Source organism: Capsicum annuum, chromosome 11, assembly GCF_002878395.1.
Source record: "Capsicum annuum cultivar UCD-10X-F1 chromosome 11, UCD10Xv1.1, whole genome shotgun sequence".
Taxonomy (NCBI): Eukaryota; Viridiplantae; Streptophyta; class Magnoliopsida; order Solanales; family Solanaceae; genus Capsicum; species Capsicum annuum.
In genome coordinates, this window is record NC_061121.1 from 91,699,225 (window position 1) to 91,724,032 (window position 24,808).

At 32.6% G+C, this 24,808-nt stretch overlaps 1 protein-coding gene across 5 annotated transcripts; it reads left to right on the forward strand.

Moving 5' to 3' along the window:
- Positions 1–6,484: 6,484 nt before the first annotated feature.
- Positions 6,485–10,437, forward strand: LOC107856262 (cyclin-dependent kinase G-2). 5 transcript variants are annotated; one of them, XR_007046710.1, is made up of 8 exons: positions 6,485–6,597; positions 6,906–8,754; positions 8,913–9,048; positions 9,151–9,239; positions 9,434–9,548; positions 9,639–9,745; positions 9,831–10,237; positions 10,365–10,437. XR_007046710.1 is itself a non-coding variant. In XM_047398841.1 (7 exons), the coding sequence occupies exons 2-7, from the start codon at positions 6,914–6,916 to the stop codon at positions 9,928–9,930; spliced, it is 2,388 nt and encodes a 795-aa protein (XP_047254797.1). In that variant the 5' UTR covers positions 6,485–6,597; positions 6,906–6,913; the 3' UTR covers positions 9,931–10,437. The 5 variants fall into 5 exon arrangements, 1 of the variants encoding a protein (XP_047254797.1); XR_007046712.1 differs by having other exon boundaries at positions 6,490–8,754; positions 9,831–10,033; positions 10,122–10,237; XM_047398841.1 differs by having other exon boundaries at positions 9,831–10,437.
- Positions 10,438–24,808: the final 14,371 nt, after the last annotated feature.

A 24,808-nucleotide genomic window follows, 5' to 3' on the forward strand; every position in this document is an offset into this window, starting at 1 on the left:
AAACTTGGACGCAGGTTGGGGACTTGGTTACTGCCTTGAGGTGCGGCCACAGGTCAAGTGCAGACCAGGCACACCTTGGGAGCAGATGCAAGGCAGATTGACCGCCTCTCCCTTTGTGTTTAGCCAAAATTGCCCTCCAAATGGTCCCCTCTTTGTACTCTCTTATGGAATCTTCTTTTATGCTTTTGTACAAACACTTTTTCCAAACTTTTATTCCGTATTTTTAAATCAAACACCACCTTTTGCTAAGAATTCAAGATGAAGATATGAATCTTCCTCAAGAACACCAAAACTTCAATATGCTCTAACTCTATAACCAATGACCGGAATGCGATAAAATTTTGACCCGAGGCTCTTTTCAACCTTATAAACACATTCCAAATGTCATTTTGTTCAAATTCACAACCAAAAATTTCAGATTTTCAATTCATATCAAACTTCTTCAACCTAAGCTTCTAACAAGGATAGAACACTCAAATGGACTCCAATTAAGCTCAAGTTTGAAACACAAGAAAAACACAAAAATCAAAAACTAAAATTTTGACCTGGGACTAAAACGTGAATAGTACTTTTTTGGGGGATTTTTTATTTTTGACTCTTTTTTTTGTTGATTTTTGAGATGGAAAAACTCAAAACTAGAATCGTGGGAATGATTCTAAGCTTGGATCTAATACCAAATGATACACGAACAAAGTATGGAATCAAAAGTTAAACTACGATACGAATATGAAAGCTAAAGATAGATAGAAAAATAATAAGATAGACACAATGCAAGAGATTCAAAGTAAATAAAGGGTGTGTCAAATCCTAAACCCTCAATCAATTAAACCGAACAAAGCACCTAAATCTTATGTAGACCTCAAGGGAATCGATTCTCAAGCAACCCATGTTTCTAAATAAAATATCAACACAAGCGAATCCACACTTTCCTCACACTCTCACAAGTGTTCAAATTCATAATTCAACATAAACTACTTACTAAAATGAAAAAAAGTCCTATTTATAGTCTAGGCTAGGTTATTACATCATATGGGCCCAAAAGTGACCCATTTAGAAAAGATAAACACATAAAAGCCCATTAGGCACTTGCTTGAGCATATGGGGTGCACATGGGGCATACCCCAAGAGTATAGTGGGTTGTTTTGACCTGCTCTATTGGATCTAGAGCGGGTTGGGCGCACCTCCAAAGCGGATGGGGCGCATCTCCTCTTCTGAGGGCTTTCTAGCCCCATTTAGTCTTCCATCGGCCTCTCTAATGTCCCTTGAGTCTCCTTCGTCATCATAATCATCCAATGAATGCCTTTTGATATCCCTCAAGAAATCATCAAGTGTCACTTGACTCATAAGCATCCTCTCTAGCAATCCGAAGTCCATTTGGATTGTATCAAGTCGCCACCTAATTATTTTTTAAACTGAATTAGGAAACATATTTTAGCTAAGGTGATGCAATTAAGACCTGCTTAACCTATGTGATTCCAGGTAAGGATTCTAATTATCCCAAAGAGAAGGTGTGAGGCCCCCTTTAAGATCGGTTAAAAATGATTTTTCGGCTAAACTTAGGTTAATTAATTGAAACTAAAAGAGAGTGACAAAAAGTCTTAAAAACCGAGTAATTAAGGGAGAAAATATTTTTAAACTTGAAAACTCTTTCGTACTTGCATTAAAAGGCGGAGGTTTACTAAAGGTCACTTGATTGAAAAAGATCTTTACTTATTGAAGTTTTATGACTCAAAAAATGAAATAAAACACAAATTCTTCTTGTAGCCTAACAAGAATATTTTGAAAGCCTTTTAGTTAAATTTTGTCTTTTTTAAAGAGAAGGTTGATTATTCTCAAAGTAAAAATAAACTACTAGCAATCTAGCATTATGTACGATAGGTACTTTATCAATAACTAGGAAAGAAATACTAAGTGATAAAACATAAAATTAAATGATTATCACATTGCAACACTCATCTAAACTGAAAGTGAAAATGTTAGTCACAAAAAAAATAAGTTATAAGAAAACAAAACAATTAATATGCTATGAGAAGTGAAAATCATTATAGGTGGGACCCCAAACAAGTTTGCTCTTTTCTACTTTCAAAGCTATCTAAGATGTCGTGGTGACTTCATATGCGGGTATGATAGGATCGAGTCTCAAAGACTTGATTTTGCAGAAGTACCAAAATTGAGACTTCATTTTACTCAAAAAGTATTCATGTAAATAAAAAGAATAATGAAATTAGCAAGACAATTCGAGTTACATAAAAATCATGTAAAGTTGCACAAGCGAATATAATATTTAAAAGATGGAACGTGCAGATGTCATAAAAGATAATTTTGAAATCAAGCTCGAAATAACTAGATCATAAAACATATAATTTTCTAAGCACAAACTAATCCTCGAACTTATTAGATTCAAACTACAGTTAACTCATTATAATAAGACGTGAGAAAAATGAAATGTGATTCATGAGTAGGTATTAAATGACATTGATCTATGCTTCTGCTAGTAGTGTTGTGCAAAGTTTTAACAAAAATGATATATAATACGTAAAATAGAGTTAAAGTACAGGCAGTACATGCATTCTTATTATTTTAAAACTAATCGTCCGCATATTAAGACTAAGAAAAAAAAGACTTCTTAAATCATTTGTTTTTACAGAGAACTACATGAATATCAATTCTTCACCATATAAATTACACCAAATAAATCAATAACCTTGAGATAAAAAAAAAAACTGATTCATGTAGTTATATAATCCTAAAACAAAATCATACCAAGAACGTGACTTCATAAGACTTGAGCTAAATGAAAAAATATTTTTAAACATGATTTTACTATAGCTAATCAAATTAAACAAAATCATCTTGCACATGAAAATTTCTTAGAGTACACATAAGCATTTTATCACATAAATTAAAAAAAAAGAACAAGGGAGATGGATGTATTGATTGCAGGACAGTGAACAGGGACTTGTGATCTCCAATCTACACTCAATTATGGACTATGCTTAGATTCAAGATTTCTGCAAGGGAGTGAATATCGGAGCCTTTAGTAAATTAATTAGTGCAAGGAAAACTAAAGTTTCAAGAGAAGTGATTACTTTTCGTATGCAGCTGTGTCAAAAGTTTGTCCAAATAGACTCCAAACACTAGTATTTACAGGCAAGAGACTAGGATTTGAATTTTTGAAATTCAAAAATAAGAGAGTACCAGGGCTCATGGGTTGGGTTCCAAAAAGTAGTTTGAATCCTTTCTATGGTGATTTTTTGTATCACAAATTAGTATTTCAAAAATTCTTTGGCTATTGTGTTGATCAAATTAAAGAAGAGAGATACGAATGAGGGAGAGACAAGGAACATCTATCGTTCTTCAGAAGAGACATGTTGAAATTGCATAAAAATGGAGGTTGGTGATTTCTGCCACGATTGAGGAGTACCAAATCGATACCAAAAAAAAAGGAAAAAGGAAAAACGTCGTCGATAGAGAGGAAAGGGTTAAGGATGAAACATTGAACTAAGTTTGTCATTTGGGTTGGAGATTAAGGAGGATCTGGGCCATGAATTGGGTCTCTTCATTCGGGTATTAATTGCATGCTTGGGCCTTGAAATGATGCCAGTTAGTTGGGCTAAGACTGAATTTATTAGTCTTTTCCCTTTCTTCTCTTTATGTTTGTTTGGGCTTCTAACTTAATATAAAAAATATTCTTGATAAAATATGTTAGAATATATCCAGCTGAGATAAAATTATTTGATATTAGAATATAAATACTTAAACAAAGTTGCATGATAAATGTCAAAATTGAATGATAGTATTTATAAAATATAAAATTTTAAAAAAAAAGTACTTCATTCGATTAAATAAAATAAATATAATACTTTTTGTGAAAATTTAAGGGAAAGCGGTAATAAGTATAGTGAAAATAGTAATAACAATAATAATAATAATAATAACGATAATATTAATAATAAAGAAAATGATAATACTAATTATTAATTATTATTATTATTATTTTAAAAGATAAAGATGGCAATATAAACTCCTAATTATTTTAAAAATAACTTACATGTGCTCTTAAGTCATCAAAATTATTAGAAATGTAAAGAGATGACTTGAAAAAAAGACATAACAAAATCGAGTGTCAACAGTGAGCTGGGCTAAGATAAGTTTATTTAATTATTTGACTTTGAAAAAGACGTATGTGATGAGAGTATCATTTGATTAGGGTGTGTTGCTGGTACTATAGCCTAGCAAATCTAGCTACACATAGAATTGCATATCAAATTTTAAAATTTGAATATAACTGAAACAAGAGCAGGATTTGTTATAGATATTTTATCTAGTTCTATGCTTCTGCATTATCTCGTTTTATTTTACTTTTTATTTATTTGTAAAGAACCTACTAGCGCTGCACATTAAAAGAGAAGTATATTTGTTTGTTTGAAAAATTTGACCAACAAAACTAAGGGAGGGGCATGGTTATTTGTGTATTTTTTATGGGTTGAATCGGGCGGATTAGATTAGGGTGCGTCTTATTTTTAAAAAATAAGTTATTTAGTGTTGATTTGGACTTTTTGTTAAGGAAAGGTACAGGTGAAAAATTTCTTAATAAAGAGGGTAAAGTTGACCCCAAAGTATGACAAATGGTATATTAAGTCAATTTTCTAAAGTAGAGGAGTAAATTTAGTTTCAAAGTATGATAGTGAGAATAAGTTAGATCCTAAAGTATGACAAATGATATATTTAACCAATTTTTCAATGTATAGGGATAAATTTGACCTCAAAGTATGACAACAAAAAAATTAGACCCCAAAATATGACGAAAGATATATTCAACCAATTTTTAAAAATAAAGAGGCAAATTTGACCCCTTTTCTTTCTAATAATTCTCTTAAATAATTTTTTAAATTTAAAATTATCCTTTTGAATTAAAATAAAGTAAAAAGTATCTAATTAAGTGATTAAAAACTTAGCCACAACACATATTGGGTGTGTTTGGTATGAAGAAAATATTTTTTATGGAAAATATTTTTCTAGAAAATGTCTTCTTGGAAAATAAGTTGGTTTCTTACTTATTTTCTTATGTTTTGTTGGTGGATGAAAAATATTTTTTAGTATTTGGTTGGTGAATGAAAAAATATTTTTCAGAAAATATATTTCAGTGTTTAGCTAAATAGTAAAAATATGTTTTAGAAAAATATTTTTGACCATGGAAAATACTTTTTTAGGGTGTGTTGATATGAAGGAGGAAAAACGTTTTTTAAAAAAATAAGTTGTTTCTCACGTATATTCTTGTGTTCGTTATGCAAATTGGGTAAGTATATATTTTCTAAAAGTATTTATGTATGTTTAACAAAAACAACGAGAAGGAATAGGATAAGAAGGGTGGGATAAGAAAAAAATTGAGTTTTTTTATTAAAAATAAATTAAAAATTATTTTTTGGGGGAGGGGGTTGGTAGGTGGAGGTTGAGGTTGAGGTTGTCAAAATAGGTAGCAAGAATGGGGTAAAAAAGAAATTTTAATTTTTTTCTGGAAGGGGGGCTAATAGGGGGTGGGTGTCAGGGTATGGGAGAAAGAGTGGGGTAAAAAAATAACTATTCTTTTCTTGAAAAAAGGGTGGGGGTGAGTAGGGAGGTTGGTAGGGGTGGGGTCGGATAGCGGATGGAAAGAAGTAGGAGTTTGAATTTCGGGTTAGGAGATGAGGCAAGAAAAAAATTTGAAATAATTTTTTTGGAGGGGGGGGGGGGTAGGGGAATGAGGGTAGGGTAAAGAAAAATTTAAATTTTTCAAAAAATAAATTAAAATTTTTTTTTCGAGGGGGAGACGGTTGGTAGGGTAGAGGGTTAGGTAGGGGGTTAAAAAAAGTTATTTTTTTTTTTAAATTAAATATTTTTTTTGGAAGGAGTTTGGGGTTTGGGGGGGGGGGGGGGGGGGGGGGGGGGGTGGGGTTTTGGGAGGGGGAAGGGAGATAAGAAAAAATTTTGAAATTTTTTTTTTTTTGGGTGGGGTGGTGGGGGGTGGGGTGGGGGTCGGATTAGGGATGAGTGATTTTGAGAGTCGTATAAATATTTTAACTTAAGAGCGACGTTGAAAGAGAGTTTTGGAAACTGTTTTCCTTACTTTTTGAAGGGAAACCATTTTTTTTAGATTTGAGAAAAATAAGTTGATTTGAAAAATATTTTCCAAACCTTTAAGCCAACCAAACATGAAAAAATTGAAAAACATTTTCTGAAAAATGTTTTCCATCATACCAAACACACCCATTACAACAACAACAAACCCAGTATATTCTTACATAGTGGGGTACCAAACACACCCATTATCTTTTAAAAATTAAAGTATTAGTATTATTTTTATATCAAATTTGAGTTTGGATTTAGCACAACCCCGTAAAACTTCAGGGAGCAACATAAACAATTTGATAAACATTACAGGGTTTAATTTGCAATTTTCACATATTCGCTGTCGAAGCCAATCTAAAAACTCCTCTTTACGGTCTAGGACTTTGCTTTCACTTTCATATTGGGAATTTGCAATACGACTCGCATATTCTCTCTCGCTCTCTTTAAAAGCTTCGTCGCCGCCGTGTCTGGTTGCGCTTCTATTCACCGGTAAGTATTCCGATCTCAGCAGCAACATATCGGAGAACACCCTAAATTTATCCTCTACCCTTCAATTCTACGGTTTCTTCTTCTTCGCCGTCTCTATTTGTCGTGTCTTAGAGTTTTCAAATATTATAGAAAAAGGAAAAAAAAGGAAAAAAAAATGAAATTGATTTTTATTAGTTTTTATCAGATCTACTATTGAGATTTCAATTAACTCGTTTTTTCTTCGAGCTAGGGTTTGTTGGGTTTCCTGATTTTATTTGTGAAATTAAGGTTAGGGTTTATAGGTGAATTTAGGGTTTTATTTGATATAGACGTTTACATGGCTGCTGGAAGGCATGGTGGTTACAGGGATAATGAATTTAGGGGTCTTGAGGCGGAGTTTGAGGTTTCACGGAGGGAGGTTGGCTACGCAAAGGGGGATTATGAACGGATTAGGAACGAGGATCGGGATTTTTATAGGGATCGAGTTCACGACCGGAGTAGTAGATATAGGGGTAGGTTGAGACAGAAGGATGTAAAAGAAAGGGATATGATGAATGGGAGTTGTAGGTCCGTGTCAAGCAGGAGTGATTCTGGTAGTAGTGATGGCGGTGCTGGTGGAGCGAGGAGAAGTGGGCCAAGTGTCGGAGCTGTTGGCCGAGAGCTTATAAAGGAATGGGATATGATGAATGGCGGTTCTAGGTCCATCTCGAGCAGGAGTGATTCTGGTAGCAGTGATGGTGATGCGGCTGGAATGAGGAGAAGTGGGTTTAGTATCAGGGCTGTTGATCGAGAGCCTGGGGAACTGTCCAGTGAGAGTGGGTCTGGGTCTGATGGCGCTATTGAATCGGACCAGAAGACCAAGAATGCCGACAATGGGAACCAGTCTCCGGTACAAAGCAAGAAACGAAAATTCTCTCCCATTATATGGGATAGGGAGGATAAGGAAGTGAATAGAATGTCAAAGAGTAGAAATTCACCAGCAGCTGCTAAGATACCTCCTCCTCCTCTATTGTCAAAGTCATCTGGCCAGTTTGCTAATCTCCCCTTCGAAAGGGTTGGACAGGTCTCTCTGTTGAACACTAATAATGTTCGCAGTACGGAGCCATCTCCCAGTAATCCAAGTACAGCTCTTGGTTCACATATGAATGCATCTGAATCCCTAGTTGACATACGTTCTCCACCTCCGAATGAGGAGCAATTGCCCAATCAGGAAGCCAGGAAAGTAGAAGATGAGGAATATGTGCCCGTGCCGACCATAAGATCATCTCGATGGGCAACTGATGCTGACTCTCCAGCTGATGGAGAGATTTCAGGTGATGATATGCCCCTAATGAAGAAGCGCCGAGCAGTTTCCCAGTCAGCTGAAGTGGGTGGGCGCAGGAAATCACTAACTCCAGAATTTGGGGAGCTCAAGAGAGAAAGCTCGGGAGGAAATAGAACAAGGTCCTCCGACTCTGATGAACATATTAGGTCTTGCAGCAGAGATAGTTACCAGGACAATGAACTAGATAATAATGACTTAATGGATGTGGATAAGGACCGTAATTATGATGGGACTAGTGTTAGCCTGTCAGATACAGGATCTGAAGATGAACATGATTCTCGTGGTACACCAGAGCCTGCACTTCCTCCACAAAAGAGCGTAAACATGCTGCAGGGGTGTAGAAGTGTGGATGAATTTGAGCGGCTTAACAGGATAGATGAAGGCACTTACGGTGTTGTTTACAGAGCTAAAGATAAGAAGACAGGAGAAATTGTTGCACTAAAGAAGGTTAAGATGGAGAAGGAACGAGAAGGATTCCCCCTGACATCTCTAAGGGAGATTAACATTCTTCTTTCTATTCATCACCCCTCAGTTGTAGATGTCAAAGAAGTAGTAGTAGGAAGCAGTCTTGACAGTATTTTTATGGTGATGGAGTATATGGAACATGATCTGAAGGCATTAATGGAGACAATGAAGCAACCATTTAGCCAAAGTGAAGTCAAATGTCTTATGCTCCAGCTTTTGCACGGTATCAAGTATCTTCATGATAATTGGGTCCTTCACCGAGATCTGAAGACTTCAAATTTGCTTCTAAACAACCGAGGTGAGCTGAAGATATGTGACTTTGGCTTAGCTCGTCAATATGGGAGCCCCTTGAAACCATACACTCATTTGGTGGTTACTTTGTGGTACAGGTGAGCGTCACTTTTTGTTCTTCATTAATCTGAAAAGATTTTAAGTAGGTACTCATACTATGATTGCTGTGTGTCTGTATGTTGATGAAGATTTCTATTGAGTTCTCACCTATCTGGCTTCTATTCAGCCAGTGATTGATTAGTTATTATGCATACAGGGCGCCAGAACTCCTGTTGGGAGCCAAGCAATACTCTACTGCAATTGACATGTGGTCACTGGGTTGTATCATGGCTGAGTTGCTATCCAAAGAACCGCTCTTCAATGGGAAAACAGAAGTTGATCAAATTGACAAGGTATCTTTCTACCGGCTGATGGAGAATTTTACATGAATTTGGCTGTCTTTTATCATGGCTTTCAATTTTCTTAATATGTACTTCTGTGTTTTTCTAAACCAGATATTCAGAATTCTTGGCACCCCAAATGAGACTATTTGGCCAGGGTTTTCCAAGCTTCCTGGGGTGAAGGTCAACTTTGTGAAGCACCAGTAAGTATTATCCTCTTATATATTCTATTACTGCTCTTGTTGGCCCGAGATTCATGTTTTTATTTTTGCCGCTGTTTTTCCCAGGCTTCCAGCTTTGGGTGATTCTGGTTTGGCTTTCTGGCCTCCTTTGATGACTATCTATGGTGGGGAAATATTTTCACGTTTCTACTAACCATTTGATTTGTTTTTAACAGATATAATAATTTAAGAAAGAAATTTCAGAATGCTACAGCCTTCACGGGGTTACCAATCCTATCAGAGGCTGGCCTTGACCTGTTGAATAAGCTTCTAACTTACGACCCTGAGAAGGTAATGGCCATTACATTTGGGAACTTTTTAATTTGGTACTATGTTTTTTTAAATCTCTTTTGATATTGTTGTTTGTATGGCATATTGCAGAGAATAACTGCTGATGCTGCTTTGAACCATGAGTGGTTTCGTGAAGTTCCTCTCCCCAAATCTAAAGAATTCATGCCTACTTTCCCTGCACAGCATGCCCAAGATAGGTAAAACTTCTTTCAGTGTTAATTTTCCAATGGTGTTTGTTTAGCTCCTTGGACTGTTATTTGATGTTCTTTGTTTTGTTTTTAGGCGTGTGCGGAGAGTAATGAAGAGTCCAGATCCTCTCGAGGAGCAGCGAAGAAAGGAACTGAAGCAGGGGGTGTTAGGAACTGGTGGATTGTTTGGCTAAGATAAGTGAATAGTGCTCAATAACTGTTTAATGCTCATGGGTTGACATGGTTGAGGTTAGAGTCATGCACTGAAAGGAAGTTGCAAAAAGTGTTTGCTAGACGGTCAGTTCAGCTGTTTTTAGCAGGCTTATCTGACAATTAGATCGAGAAACAATTCTTTTGGCTGTGCGCATTATCAGATCTGTTGCAGGTTGACGACCCTACTGGGCTCTGGCGTTTTATCAAAAATCTTTGAGACTGCTTGCATGCATGGCAGGGGTGCATAGTGAGCTTACCTGTTAAGGAACACTTTCAATTGAAACTCATGTATGTAACATATTTCCCATTGGCAGTGTAAACGATGCTCTTGAAATTGGTTTTGTTACTTAAACATATGGATTGTGGTTTCGTACTTTTAGCATGTCGATTTTAATTTTCATATTCTGTTTGCAAGAGATGGTGTAAAGCAGATGGGGAATTCTTAGCTTTTTCATTGATGAAGAATTTCACTGAAACTATTGCACATATTAAGGTAATTATTGGATCTGGATACATGGATAGTAATCAAGGATGACAATATGCATTCCTGTCAATATTGAATGTTTCATTGCTCTTCGTGTTAGCAGCTTTGACTCTTCATTATTGTTTACTTCACTTGCTTTTCTTCTGGCACTTTCCATCTACATGGGCAGATTGCACATCAAGAGGGATTAGGACACATCACTCTCACATGCTTGACTTTTTTTTTCCTGACAAACCTTACTAATGAATAATTATATGTTTCTGTACGTCTTAGTGATGTCATTCCAATGCGACGGAAGTCGTGATGAATTTTTCAGGTCATTTAAAAGGAAATTGTGGACTTTTATGGTGACATTATGAACAAGCTGTGTGATTATGTTCTTCTATAGGATTTGTTTCATTTCATGTTTTAGGGATCAACTACAGTTTCCTCTCTTATCTACATAGGATTCGGAAGTTACTGACTACTATATGTGCTGATAATGGAACTTACTATTAGTAAGTAGACATGCCTGAAAAGGAAGGCTAACCGAAGCATTTCTGAATTGTGTTTATGACTAAATTTATAGTATTAGGTAGTTAGTATCAGGCTTATTTGTCCACTGGCTTGAAGTTTCACACACATGATGTTAATGGTTAACCCCCATGGATGACATTATCTTAAGATTTTGGTTTTAAGTTGTGTGTTCTGAAGTTTTTTTCAAAATGCTGGATTAGGTTGTATCACAGAGGCAAAGATGACCACTTTTATTTGGCTGAAAGCATTATCCGGTTTCTGTTTAACATAGTTTTGCCAAGCAAGATGAAACAAGATCTGATCTTGAAAGTACTATTGATTACTAGCAAAAAATTGTTTTTTTTGTTACAAAAAAAATAAATATTGATTCGTTATTGTTGCTGATTCTATCTAAATTGCAAGTTATCTTGTTCCTTGATGCGTTTGGTTACTCTTGTTTTTATTTAACTTGATTCCGTATTTAGGTAGTGCCTTGGTGTAGTTGCTTACGTTTTGCATTTGGTTACTCTCGTTTTTCTTTAACCTGATTCCGTATTTAGGTAATGCCTTGGTGTAGTTGCTTCCATTTTTTTTTTTTTTTGACTTCTGTATTGTGGTTTATTCTATCTTATTTTGAGAACATGGATACCCATATTCCTTTTGGCTTGCTTGCCAAACAACTAGATCATTTTTTGGTTTCTTTTGGTATTTTATGCTTAGAAAATTTTCATTTTTTCTGTAAAATTGAAATCTACAAATGTCACTGCAGTATCAAGGAAAGCAGGTTGAGGAGCTTATCTACAACCTGGCATACATAGAATTTCAAATTTATTTTCCGTACTTCAGATACTCGTATTCTCTGCCCAAGCCAGTAAAGGTACTTTACTGTCTCATCTGCTAGAGATGTACAAATGTTAAAGTTTGATATCTTGTGCATTCTTTTCTAGATGGCGGATTGTTAGGCTGCATTGATTTTTGATTGTTTCTTTCAAATCTTTTACTCTTTTGGAAAGATGACAAATGGCTTTGCTGTTGCCATCTGTTGTATACATTCTTTCAGAGGCAAACTGGTATTTCTTGGCTTTGTCACAAGTGGGGTTTTTGTAAGTTGATCTTGAAAATACTAGTGTTACATCTCAGCCCTGTTGATTAGTTTTTATTTTTTCAAACATTGAAACAGAGTAATAAACCTACTGGTTTGTAATCCAAACTACAAAGCTGTTATTCTTTAAATTGTTACTCTGCCAAAGTCATGTATTAGGGGTGTCAAATGGGTGGGTTGGGTTGAGATTTAAGATATTAAATGGGTTGAATTAGATATTGGATTCGGTCATGAACCGCCCAGATTTACTTTGGGTTGAAATGGGTTGAGTTGAAATGTGCTAAAAATAGGGTTGGGTCTTGACCCGCCCAATTTGACCCGCTTAGTCTAAAAAATATTAACATATTGATATTTACCCCAGGCAAACCCAACTCAAGAAAATAAAATTTTGATGGGGTTGGAATGTTTGGGGGTGGGTAGGGAGCGGGGGTGGGGTAAGAATATTTTTTTCTGAAAGTTTAATTTTTTTTAAAATAAAAATTCATTTTTTGGGGAGGGATTGTGGGGTAGGAGCGATTGGGTTTAGGATGAGGGATTTTCAATGTATTTTAGAAAAAAAAACAAATCTAAAAATGATTTTTTAGGGGTGGTGGTGGGGTGAGGGATTAGGTAGGGAGGATGGGGAAGAGGTGTGGGGTTAGGGCAAGGAAAAAATTTATAGAAGTTTTTAAAAAAATAAAAATAGTTTATTTAATGGAGGCAGGGTGGGGTGAGGTGAGGTGGGTGATTTTGAGAGTGGGAGGGCACATTGTCACTTGTTTTTCTTACTTCCATTAAGAAAATCATTTTTATATTAAACGGGTTGAAGTGGAGATTGAATTGGGCTCATTTGAACCTAATTTAAAAATGGGTTGGAAGAACGGGTTGAGATTTACTAATTATCTTGAACCCAACCCATTAAATGTTGGGCGGGTCAGCTCAATTTGGGTTCATTTCGACACCCTTATCACACCCTTATCACGTATAAACTCTTTTGTCCTTGAATCTTTGTAACTGCGAGAAGTCTTGACATCTTATTTATTTTGTTCAATTTTAATAGTCATATTAAGTCCTGCAATTTCACTTGTTTCGGCTCTTCTCTGTCTTGTAAGGATATTTATTATGGATGGAGGGGTGTCATTAGTGGTGAAGACCCTGGTTGTGCTTCCAAACTTATTTATGTTTTTTTACCATACTCGCCACCCACTCCCTTGACTTGTTTCAGACAAGAAAGGAGGTGAGCCTGGTTGCAAGTGCCAGTCAGAAGAGTCTGGAAATAGAAGAGTAAAGGCTTTGTAACTGCGCAAGTTCATGTTTTTCCCTAAAGAATTTTCTCGCGGGTTTTTAGGCAGGTACATTAGGATCACAAGCCTGGAAGCTCATCTACTAGCAGGGAAGTGGTGGAAGTACAGGTTTGAAGGAAATAGATCTGTGTAACAAGTCCAGACTAGGGAGATTGATATAAGTTGTATAGCTACTTGAAGATGTTGGTGGTCTGTTTTTCTAGAATGTTGAGGCTATGAAATGCGTGCCATGGTGCTTGAAAGACCATGCAAATGTTGCAGAAGTCAAAATTCCGTGTTGAATAAATAGCAGCTACAAGTTTTAATGGGAACGATTCAACACTGTGTGGCTTTTGATAGTCATCTCTACTTGATTTTGTGGAGGTTTTTCCTAGCATCTTTTGGTCATTGCCCGGGTGTTGACATAACTTCGCAATCAAGTTAAGGAGAAGGGAAAGCAGTAGGGACTGGTCGTCAGCAAAATGAACTTGGCTGAGAACACAAATTCCCTCTTGAAGAGGAAAAATCACATTTCATTTATTATAGTCATCTTGATTCCTTTATATGTTTGCAACTCGAGCGGCTTCATATTTTCCTCAATAACTAATGTCGTGCAGTCTTGTGTTGCAACTTAAGGAGAAGTTGGTGTCGATGGTACATGTTGGACCAAGTAACAGAAATGTCCTTACAGAATTCATTGCATTTGCAGTATTGTGTGTTGAGGCTCTTTATGCCTTGGTGTTATTGGGTACAGTTATGGCCCAGCCTAACTGGAGCAGTGTGCTAGTTGTTTGTGGGTAGTTTTCTTGTGTCTCTTTCTACAATCTCTCCTAATGAACTTGATGGTCTTAATCACTGTTGGGATTTTTGAGAAATATACCTACACTGTGTTTTTTAGGTTGAAGGGTCAAAAATGTTCTCTACTTTCAACTATTTAGCTAACATTGTTCTTGGTTATACTTTAGGGCCAAAAACACCCCTTGTGATAACAAAGGACACAAAATCCCCTCCTTGTATGGGAACCCTTAAATGACCCAATCTAATTAAAAGTAACCGTTCCCACATAACCCGACCAACCTAATTTAATATTTCATTCTTTAGCATATCAATAAGCTACAACTTTTCTCTTGCAGAGGCAGTGTATTCTACAGAAAGCACTATTTTTTCAGCTGTTGAAGTGATTGCCTTTTCATTGACTCCAATTTTCCTTGGCTTCTCCACAGCAATGGTGCAACTGCCTTCACTGTTTGGTACAAATTCTGCACTCCAATTCCCATCCTCCTACTATTGTCCCTTGTTCTTGTTGCACTACATCGTTTGATTATTCAAATATTCTAATTACAAACATCACTTATTAGACTCAGTAACATGTTCAAATAACTTAAAACATCTTAGCCGAAAGTACTTGATAATCACATCTTGGTAATGAATGGGAAAACCAAAAAATTCATTTGTAGGATCATCTCATGCCATTAGAAAGTGCTACATAGTTCAATTGATAAAGTATGGGAGAAAGATAGCTGCTTTTGTACCCAATGATGGTTGGTTGAACTACATTGAAAAGAATGACAAGGTGTTGATTGCCCGATTTGCTCGTAAAGGACATGTTGCGTCACTTTTGGCTCACAAGTCTTAAATTATACGTTCTAGGAATATTTAGGTTGGTCAGGTCAGTTGGGTCGGGTTATGAATATCGACTTGGAAAAAGGACGCTCTATAATATTTTTTTAAAACAAATAGCTCAAATTTGAAAACTTTTCAAAAAGTGGTTAGTCGGATATACTATTTTCACTTTATAGCCATTTCCTAATTTGGGTCATTTTGGCCTACGTAGTTCGTATACAGTCCATATACAATATTGATACAGTCTATATGTAATATTAATATAGTGTACATACAATACTGATACAGTATTCAACTTGGGCATTTTGGTCCGTTTAAAAATATTTCAATTTTTTTTTTTAGCTATAAATTTTTTAATTGATTAAATATTCTTCTTTTATTGTTTAGAAATAATATTTAAATTATATAAAAATGATATAATTATTAAATATAATATGTATCTATATAAGATATATTTATAGAAATTGTATAGTTCTATCAAATATGTATATGTATAAAATATATAAGAAAATATATATAAAGTGTATGAAAATTATATAATTGTTGTATAAAACACGTAAAAAAAAAATGCATAGTTATTGTATAAATTGTGTATCAAAATTGTATAATTTTCCTATAGAATATTTACATGTATAAGATTTGTATAGAAACTGTATAGAAGGTGTGCACAAATGGTTTAGAACAAGTTAATAAACTGAAATGGCTAGAAAGTGAAATGTAAATTTCATGGTCATTTTCATGAAAATAGTTTAGTTTGAACTGCCGTTTCTGTCTTTTCCCCTATCGACTTTAGTTCTGGATATTGTCGCTAAATATTTATCCATGCATTTTAATGTATCAAATTTTTACTTCGATCCTCTCACATTTTTAATAGATACATAATGGTGTTCGTACGCTCCACATGCATGTTATTATTATCAAAAATTAATTATACATTAAGATGCTAAAATAAATATAATATCAAATGTTGTAGTTTCATCTTTAGTTCGCCATCAGTACTTCAATTTTATCATTTTTGAAGTCCAAATTATGCAATTCTTAGTAGGATTTAAAATAAATTAGATTAATCCCACTTCATATATGATTCTCCATAAATTCAATTTTGCAATTTGATGTCTAGAATTACTATTTCAACTATTGAACCTTGAAAATAGTATCGTCGAACATTACTATTATATTTGGATAACTAGTGTACTTGTCTGCGCTTTCCACAGTTATAGCGCAGTTATAAAAAGAATTAAAATAAAATGAGCAATTATAAAAAGAACTAAAATAAAATGAAATACTAATGTCATTAGTTTTATGAAATGAATTTCATTTTAATCACTAAAAGAAAACCGACCAAATATAAAATAACTCATGTAATAATTAAAAGAAAATAGACAAAATACAAAAACGCTCTTGAAATAAATTATTACATGTCAACTTGAAGAAAGACAATATATATATATATATATATATATTTATATTTTACCCAAAACAGTTTAACAAATAATATGCTATCAAAAATAATAAATAAACCAAGAATGACTTCAAGACAATAATTGGAAGAAGTAATAGACGTAGAAAAAGAAATACAATTCATCCAACAAATAAATTAAAACTGTTAAATGCTAAAACATTATATAATGAAGGAATGTTTTCAAAAGAATAACTATATAGGCATTATAGAGAAGAACAGATATGTGTTATTGGAGAAAATAGTTGTAGCATAAATTTAATAATCTCAGACTCTTTAAAAGAAATCATGAAATTAGATATGAATCTTATGCACATGGGATTAATAATAATAGGTTTAACTAGAAAAAATTTAGAAACTAAAGTATTAATCACAATATATGATAATAGATGGTCAGACACAGAAAGATCTATAATAGGAATAACTGAAGTAGACATGACTGATAATGGAGGATTTTTTTACTGTAGTTCAGATTATACGATAAATACCTTAGAATTTAGAAAGCATATTAAAATAGGTGTACAACTAAAGGATATGAAGAAATGAATAATGAAAATAATTTACTTATATGTGTAGGTTTTATAGGAAAACTTGCCACTAATAGTAGTATAAAGTTTAATCTAAAGATAGATGATGTAGTAAGTTTAATAGGAAATAAAGGTAATAAATTACTAAAACTCCTAAAAATAAACCCAGAAAAATATGCAGGATTAGAATGGAATTTAGAAAAATTTACTAAAAAAGAAATACTAGAGCTAACCGATCATTTAATGTATATAAACAGTACAGGAAAAACTTCAGTAAGATTCACAGACTACCGATATACAAATGAAAAAGAAACTGATGAAGAAATTGAAGAATGTGAAAATACTAATTTTATGAATATAGAAATATTAGAAGAAGGTTTTGAAGTAAATAAAGCTATAATAAAAGCAGAAGCCCTATATGTGATAAATAGCAATAACTTATTTAAATGTACGTGTTGTAAATTAGGGAATTACTTGAAGAAATGAAAGAACATTTTATAAAATGTGAATTAAGAATAGATAATTATGGTTATACACGTAAAAAGGAACTAAAAGGTGAAGACGAAGAATCAAATTATAGTATAGAAGAAAGTATAAAGGAATTTATACAAAGCGCAGCAAGTTCCTCGAGCCCTTTCCAAAGAAAAACCGTTATGCAAAACGTACCATTAACAACAGGAAATTTACTAAGACATAGAGTATTTAGAACAAACCCAAACACTCTAACAGAACAAGACATAAAACCTAGAGGAAAAAGAATGTCAATAGAAGAACCCATTAGATTACAAGAAGGAAGTAATAAGGAAAAAAATTTAAACTTGCTAGCCCATGACCCTCAGGCATGGAATCATGTAATAGACATGAAAAATGTAGTTGTAGCAAACTACACACAACATATACAGGGTAATCAAGAACCAGATGCAGAAATTATGTATAGATATTTAGAAACATTTCTAGGAGAAAATACTAAAGCAATTTGGGAAGCTTATAAAATAATATTCCCACAAGACTTTCAAGAATTAGTAGAACTATGCTCAAATCCATACAATTTTGTAAATAAGGTACATACTCTATTAACAGGCCAAGATCCCAATAGTGGATTAGTAGTATTACAACAAAGAGCTTTAATAAATTTAGAACAATTAAGTATTAATCATTGGTCAAGAATTAAAGAATTTTTAAATGATTATTTTTATTATTGTACAATTAGTGGAAACTCATTTGATCAGACTTTAGGAGCTAGATTATTTAATGAATTACTAGGAGCTTTAGGAAGAGAGATAGAAGAAAAATGGTTTAAAAGAGGAGTAATACAAAACCCAAACAACCCATGGTCAATAGGACAAAGAATACAACATGTAATGGATATATTACAAGAAAAATGTACAACTATACAGATACAAAAATAATTAAAAAGAAGTGATACAGATTTTTGTAAGATCATATATACTACTCAACATTATGACCAAGATTATAAAAGAAAAAATATAAAAAGACATATAAAAAAGACTATCGCCCTAAGAAGAAATATTACTTGAGGAAATCAAATACGAGAAAACCATACTTAGATAAGAATAAACATGTGAGAAAATATAACACTAGTAGAACCTATAAGAATAAATTAGAATGTTTTACTTGCGGAAGTATAGAGCATTTAGCAAATACTTGTCCAAAAAAAAATAATAATAGATCTAGAAATGCACAATTGATAGAGGATGTGAATGAGAATTTGATAAATATAGATGAATATATGTCAGATAATGAAAGTATATACTCTATCAGAAGTATGGAAGTTTTTGAAGAAGAAAAGGATAATTCTGATTCTTCAGACTCTGGAGAAGACGAATTTATAAATGAAATAGGACTAGAAAGAACAAACACAGACTATCACTTAGTCAATAACACAAACTATCACTTATTCACAGATTATAATGATTTAGTAAATCTGATAGAAGAATGTGGACACGAATTTGAAGAAAGAAAAGGATTAGATAGTAATCAATGTTGTTTTTGTAAACGGTTTCCAAGTAAAAATAAAAGGGCAAAATGTAGGAAATGTTACAAAGAAGCATGCGTAAAATGTATAGAGAAAGCATCAGAAATCTTAGAAACTCCGAAATCAACCCGTAATTTAAATAAATTTTACAACAAGGAACCAATAACTAGAACAATAGAAGATAGAATATTAGAATTAGAAGAAAGACTAAAAAGACTAGAGATAAGAATATACAGTAAAGATATAATTAAGGAAGAAGACTTAGTAGAGGTAGAATTATTAAATAGATCTGTTGAAAATAATAAAGTTAAAAAATCAATGAATGTACCATTTGAAGGAATGGTATATAATGAAGAAAAGAAAATTAGTACAGTTAAGATTTTAGCGAGAATAAAAATTCAAGATCATGAGTTTGAGACTTTAGCTATAGTTGATTCAGGATGTAATGTACAAGGAGCATTTTAAATAGTAGAATTTTACCAGCAAAATTAATTAAAAAATTGCCAAAACCTCAAGAATACATGCAAATGAACAGAACATATAATGCCTATACAGACTATATACCAAAAGTAAAAATAAGTTTTATTAATACTTGTGAAAAATTCTACCAACCATCATATACACTTAGTGAAATACTAGTGAGAGATTTAAACATAAAAACAGACTTTGTGTTAGGATTAGATTTTATGGTACAAAATAATGGAGGATGTCTAGTTACAAGAAATTGGGTAATATTCGCCAGTAATATCACCCACTCACCAGTACAGACACAACCTACTTTAACTAAATATCGCCTTTTTAAGGATAAGTTAGAGGAAAGCTTAGATAACCAAATAAAACCCAAAATATCACTAGAATGTAATAAAGGAGAAAACTATACATGTAATGATAATAAAACGGCAACAATGTATGAAGAATTACAAGATTTATTAGTAGTAGAAGGAATAGAAAAAGACTATACTTTAATAGAAATGGATACAAAATTATACAATTTTAAGAAAGGTATACAACAGATAGGAGTAATAAAAGATCAAAAAGACTTAGAAAAAATAACACAAATCCTAGATAAGTTAGAAATAATTGGAGAAAAACCCTTGCAACATTGGGACTCCAATCAAATTACCTGCAAATTAGAAATAATTAATTCAAAATATACTATAAAAACAACATCTATAGAAGCTACAAATGAAGACCTTGAAGACTTTGAAATACAAAAAAAGAGCTACTAGAATTAGGAATAATTAGAAGATCTACGTCAAGACATAGATCAGCATCTTTCATAGTAAAAAATCATAGTGAAATAGTGAGAGAAAAAGCTAGAATGGTAATAAATTACAAAAGACTAAATGATAATACTGTAGTGGATGGATATAAGTTATCAGGCAAAACATAATTGATAAATAGAATACAAGGAAGAAAATTATTTAGTAAATTTGATTATAAATTTGGATATTGGCAGATTAAAATGCATGAAGATAGTATAGAGCGGACAACTTTCACATGTTCAGAAGGACATTTTGACTGGCTGGTCATGCCGTTTGGATTAAAGACGGCTCCTCCAATTTTTCAAAGAAAATTGGATAGTATTTGTAGAGACTATAAAAATTTTGTATTAGTTTACGTAGATGATATTTTAGTTTTTAGTAATAATATGAGAGAACATCTAGGACATTTACAACAAGTTTTTAAATTATTTGTAGATAATGGAATAATAATAAGTAGAAAGAAAATGGAATTATGTAAAAATAGTATTAGTTTTTTAGTAGTAGTTAGTGGAGATGGTAGAATAAAATTACAACCACACATAGCTAAAAAAGTCTTAAAAATGCCAGATAAATTAGACAAGACTAAAGATTTACAAAATTTTTTAGGACTCTTAAATTATGCTAGAGCTTTCATCAAAGATTTAGGAAAAGTAGCAGGACCATTATACTCTAAAACAGGATCGACATGTCAAAATTCTTTAATACTGAAGACATAAAATTAGTCCAACAACTTAAAAGCATGATACAAGATATTTCAGACTTAACGTTACTATTAGAAACAAATTATTTAATAATCGAGACAGATGGAAGCCTTCGAGGATGAGGAGCAGTATTAAAAGCAAAACCTAACAAATATAGTGACAAAAAGGATGAAAAAATTGTGCTTATTCAAGTAGAAAATATAAAGAAAAAGAAAAATTAAATAGCATAGACGCAGCGACACTAACAATAATTTATGGTTTAAATAGTTTTAAACTTTATATATTAAATAAGCCCGAAATACTAGTAAGAACAGACTGTGAAGCTATAGAAAGTTTTATCAGAAGATAAAAGATAAGAATAGCAGTAAAAGGAGATGGTTAAATTTCCTAAATGCTACTTCAATCTATAATATTATTTTAGAATATATTAAAGGAAAAGATAATAACTTAGCAGATCAATTAAGTAGATTAATTAAAGAAGAAAACTAACGATTTTTGTTTCAGTATGAGTACAGGAAAAAGAAAAGGCAAGGCAGAAGCCTCATCATCCCAAGACTATCTAAAGACACTAATGAGCAACACTCGTTTCAGACCACTTACGATGCTAGAACAACCAAAATTAGATAGAATAATTTTTGAACCCCACAACTTGGTATGTTACGAACCATCCAACTTAACTTTGAGACAAAAGCCAGACGTACAAGTGGATAAGCCGCAGATATGTATACTAGACAATTTATGGATAACTTATAATAGAAGTGACATTAATAATTTTATTTCAGTTCTAAATGCATTAAGTTACTATTTTACTGAGAAAAAATACTACTAACAGGTTTAAATTCTATGTTGTTCTCAGAGGACTCAGCAAGGGGTGTTCCAGACTTGGATAGAGGTAATGGACGCCATAAAAAATTATAAAACACCTCTTATAAAGGTTTTTATGACCTCTCAGAAACTCTAGACTATGCCTGGAGAAATCTCGAACTAAATTATTTTATTACTCCAGCTTTAAGACCAGAAACACAAAAAATTCCTCAATATAATATTAACAAAGACACAGACAAAATTATTTTTTGTGATCATTGTTTCTCTATGACCAAAGCTTTTCAAAGACTGAATCAAGCCAATGAAGTTTTGAAATAAGATAATGAAAACCATGTAAAAGAAAAAAAGTAGATGTTAGAACATATAGGTATTTTACAAGACCGTATAAAAATCATTCATTTTGAACTTTCACAACAGACTCAACCAATTTATGAGACCCAGCTAAAGAGTCCTTTATCTTCTTTAAAAATGGAAAAACCCGCTAGTCCAGCTCAAACGGTAGCTGGTAAAGACTTCTCAAATTCGTTAATGGGTGTGCATTCCCCAATGAATGCAGCAAGACCCACTGTATCGGATAATGATATAGCTAGTCCAGCTCAAACGGTAGCTGGTAAAGACTTATTAAATCTGTTGATGGTTGACATTTTGCCAAAAAGTGTAGGGAGAATACTCCTAGCTAGTTTTAAAAACACAAGTACTTAGACAATAAATAAAGGAAGTTCTTCTCAAAATAAGAAGGGTTCTTGGAAAAAAGAAAAATAAAAAAAAATATAGAAAAATAAATAGCAAACTCACTAAAAAAGTTGTTAGCAGAGCAATCACCTAAGGAGATATCTATGAATCTATAATCACCAGAACAAAGACCCAGAATTCTTTTAATTCCAAGAGAAAAGACAAGAACTGGAACAAGACTAGGATTATCAGACGGAGACAGTGATGAGTATGAACGAGAATACAACTCAGCCATGGATCAATTTGTCCAAGACCCAAATGCAGACGATGATTCAGGAATGGAGTTTGACTCAGAGGCTTTACATAATTTGGATACATAAGCAATGACGATATCTACAAAAGACAAAATAGCAAATGTATGCAATATCAGATAAATAAATGAACGGAGGAGAATTAAAGAAAGATATTAGCCGCCGGACCCACCCAAGTTGAGAAGTCTTGCTAAAGTCTTTACAAAGGATTTGAAATCCACAAAAAAGTAAGATTTGAAGTCCAAAAATGCCTATAAATACCCCTCTTATGGAAGACAAAAACATGTACCAAAGAGAAAAAATCAAGAATGAGAAAGTTTTCATAAAGTTCTTAGTTTTCCAAAGTTTGTAAGTTACTTAAAAAAAAAAAGGCTAGTGTGTGAAAAGTGTGAAAAGTTTTCTTAATTCTTCATTTTCCGGTAGCTGTCAAGTTTTCAGGGGACTCTCGAAAGGGAAATCTCACTTCTTCCTTAAGGCATGTAAGTAGTAGTTACATAGGTCTTTGTAATTTTCTCCCAAGTTTGTAAATTATGTTTGAATTAATTAAGTTTATATTTTCTTTCACATATGTTTTATTATTAAGATCCGGATCACCGACGATTTTTCGACAATTTTCCTGATCTTGTAAAATTTGTAAATTACTTATAAAAATACCCTCAGTATATGATTATTCTCTCAGTGTTTTAGCAATAACGATGGATTAATCTGTAAATTCTTAGGGACTTGGTAAGTCCGAAGAAGATTGAAAGAAGGACTGTTGTTATTTTCTCGGGATGTGATTAAAGAAGATATTGCTAAAATACCTAAAATTGAAGAGAACGAAATGAACAGGGTATAAAAAGAAATATCAATAAACCAAAAAATACAAAATAATATATATTGGGAGAAAATACACTTGTACCTTTATGACTTGGACACTTACACTGGACTAAGGACAACGAAGGAGGAAGTACTGAGTAGGACTTTACACCATATTAAAACAAACTCATGATAATTCTGCGTTAATATCTTAAAAATGGTATCAGAGCTCAGTTATTTAAAAAATACAGCAGTAGCATATATGTTTGAATGTAGATTAGATTGGATTGGATTAATTATGAGAAGACCATTTAAAAACAGAGAAGCTTTTAGAAAAATTAAAGAATCTTTAATTAGTAATTATTCAGAATATATAAGACTAAATAAAACAAAAGAAAATCCACAAAGATTAACCTACCTAATTACCTTAATATCTAGTATTGAAACAAAATTAATAATCCATTTAAAATCTAGAAGAATGAGGCACATACCACCTAATTATGATAAAATCAGATTTAGATATCCACCAAAATATTATAAATATGGTTTAAATGAATAAAGTACAAAAATACAAATAACTAAAACAAATTATTTCTGAAAAACGTAAAGAACTAAAAATAAGAATAGAAAGACTACATTATAATATATTTGCCGGAGTTAGTGAAAACTCAATAAATACACAAGAAGATGAAATATCAAAATTAGAATCACAAATAGATAGTTTAGAATATATATATATATATATATATATATATATATATCAACATGAACTATTCACAATAAAATGAACAAAGAAGAATTTATAATAGATGAAAAAATATATGAAAATCACGACGGATTAAAAATAAAGATAGTATTTTCTAATCTAGGAAGAAGATATAAGAAAATTGGTGAACATTTATATTTAATGTTAGAAAAAGAAGAATTAAAATTAGAAGATAAATTGACAGCTATGGTAAGAATAGAAAGAGAAAATGAAGAAATAAATAGGAAAAAGGAAATAGAAAAAATAAAACAACAAACTACAGAAGAAATACGAAAAATAGAAGAAACCAAAAATAGTAGGATTGCTGAATTAGAAAAAGAACTACAAATGTTAAAAGATTTGTATGAACAAAGACAAAAAGAAAAGGAAGAAAAAGATAAAGAACAAAAATTACTAAACGAGATAAATCAATTTAAAGAAAAATTAGAAATAACAATAAAGAAATAAAAAACAAGGAATTAGAAATAAATAATATAGATGTTGAAGAGATAGATAATTATGATTCAGAAGATAGTGAAACATATACAGAAATATTAACAAATACAAAAAATTTAGAAAATCAATGAAAAACAA

Bases quoted from the DNA above. Each gene is read 5' to 3' on its own strand.
- LOC107856262 (XM_047398841.1), top strand. From the start codon at position 6,914: ATGGCTGCTGGAAGGCATGGTGGTTACAGGGATAATGAATTTAGGGGT. The intron at 8,755-8,912 runs GTGAGCGTCACT...TTATGCATACAG, and splicing joins GTGGTTACTTTGTGGTACAG to GGCGCCAGAACTCCTGTTGG. The intron at 9,549-9,638 runs GTAATGGCCATT...GGCATATTGCAG, and splicing joins TAACTTACGACCCTGAGAAG to AGAATAACTGCTGATGCTGC.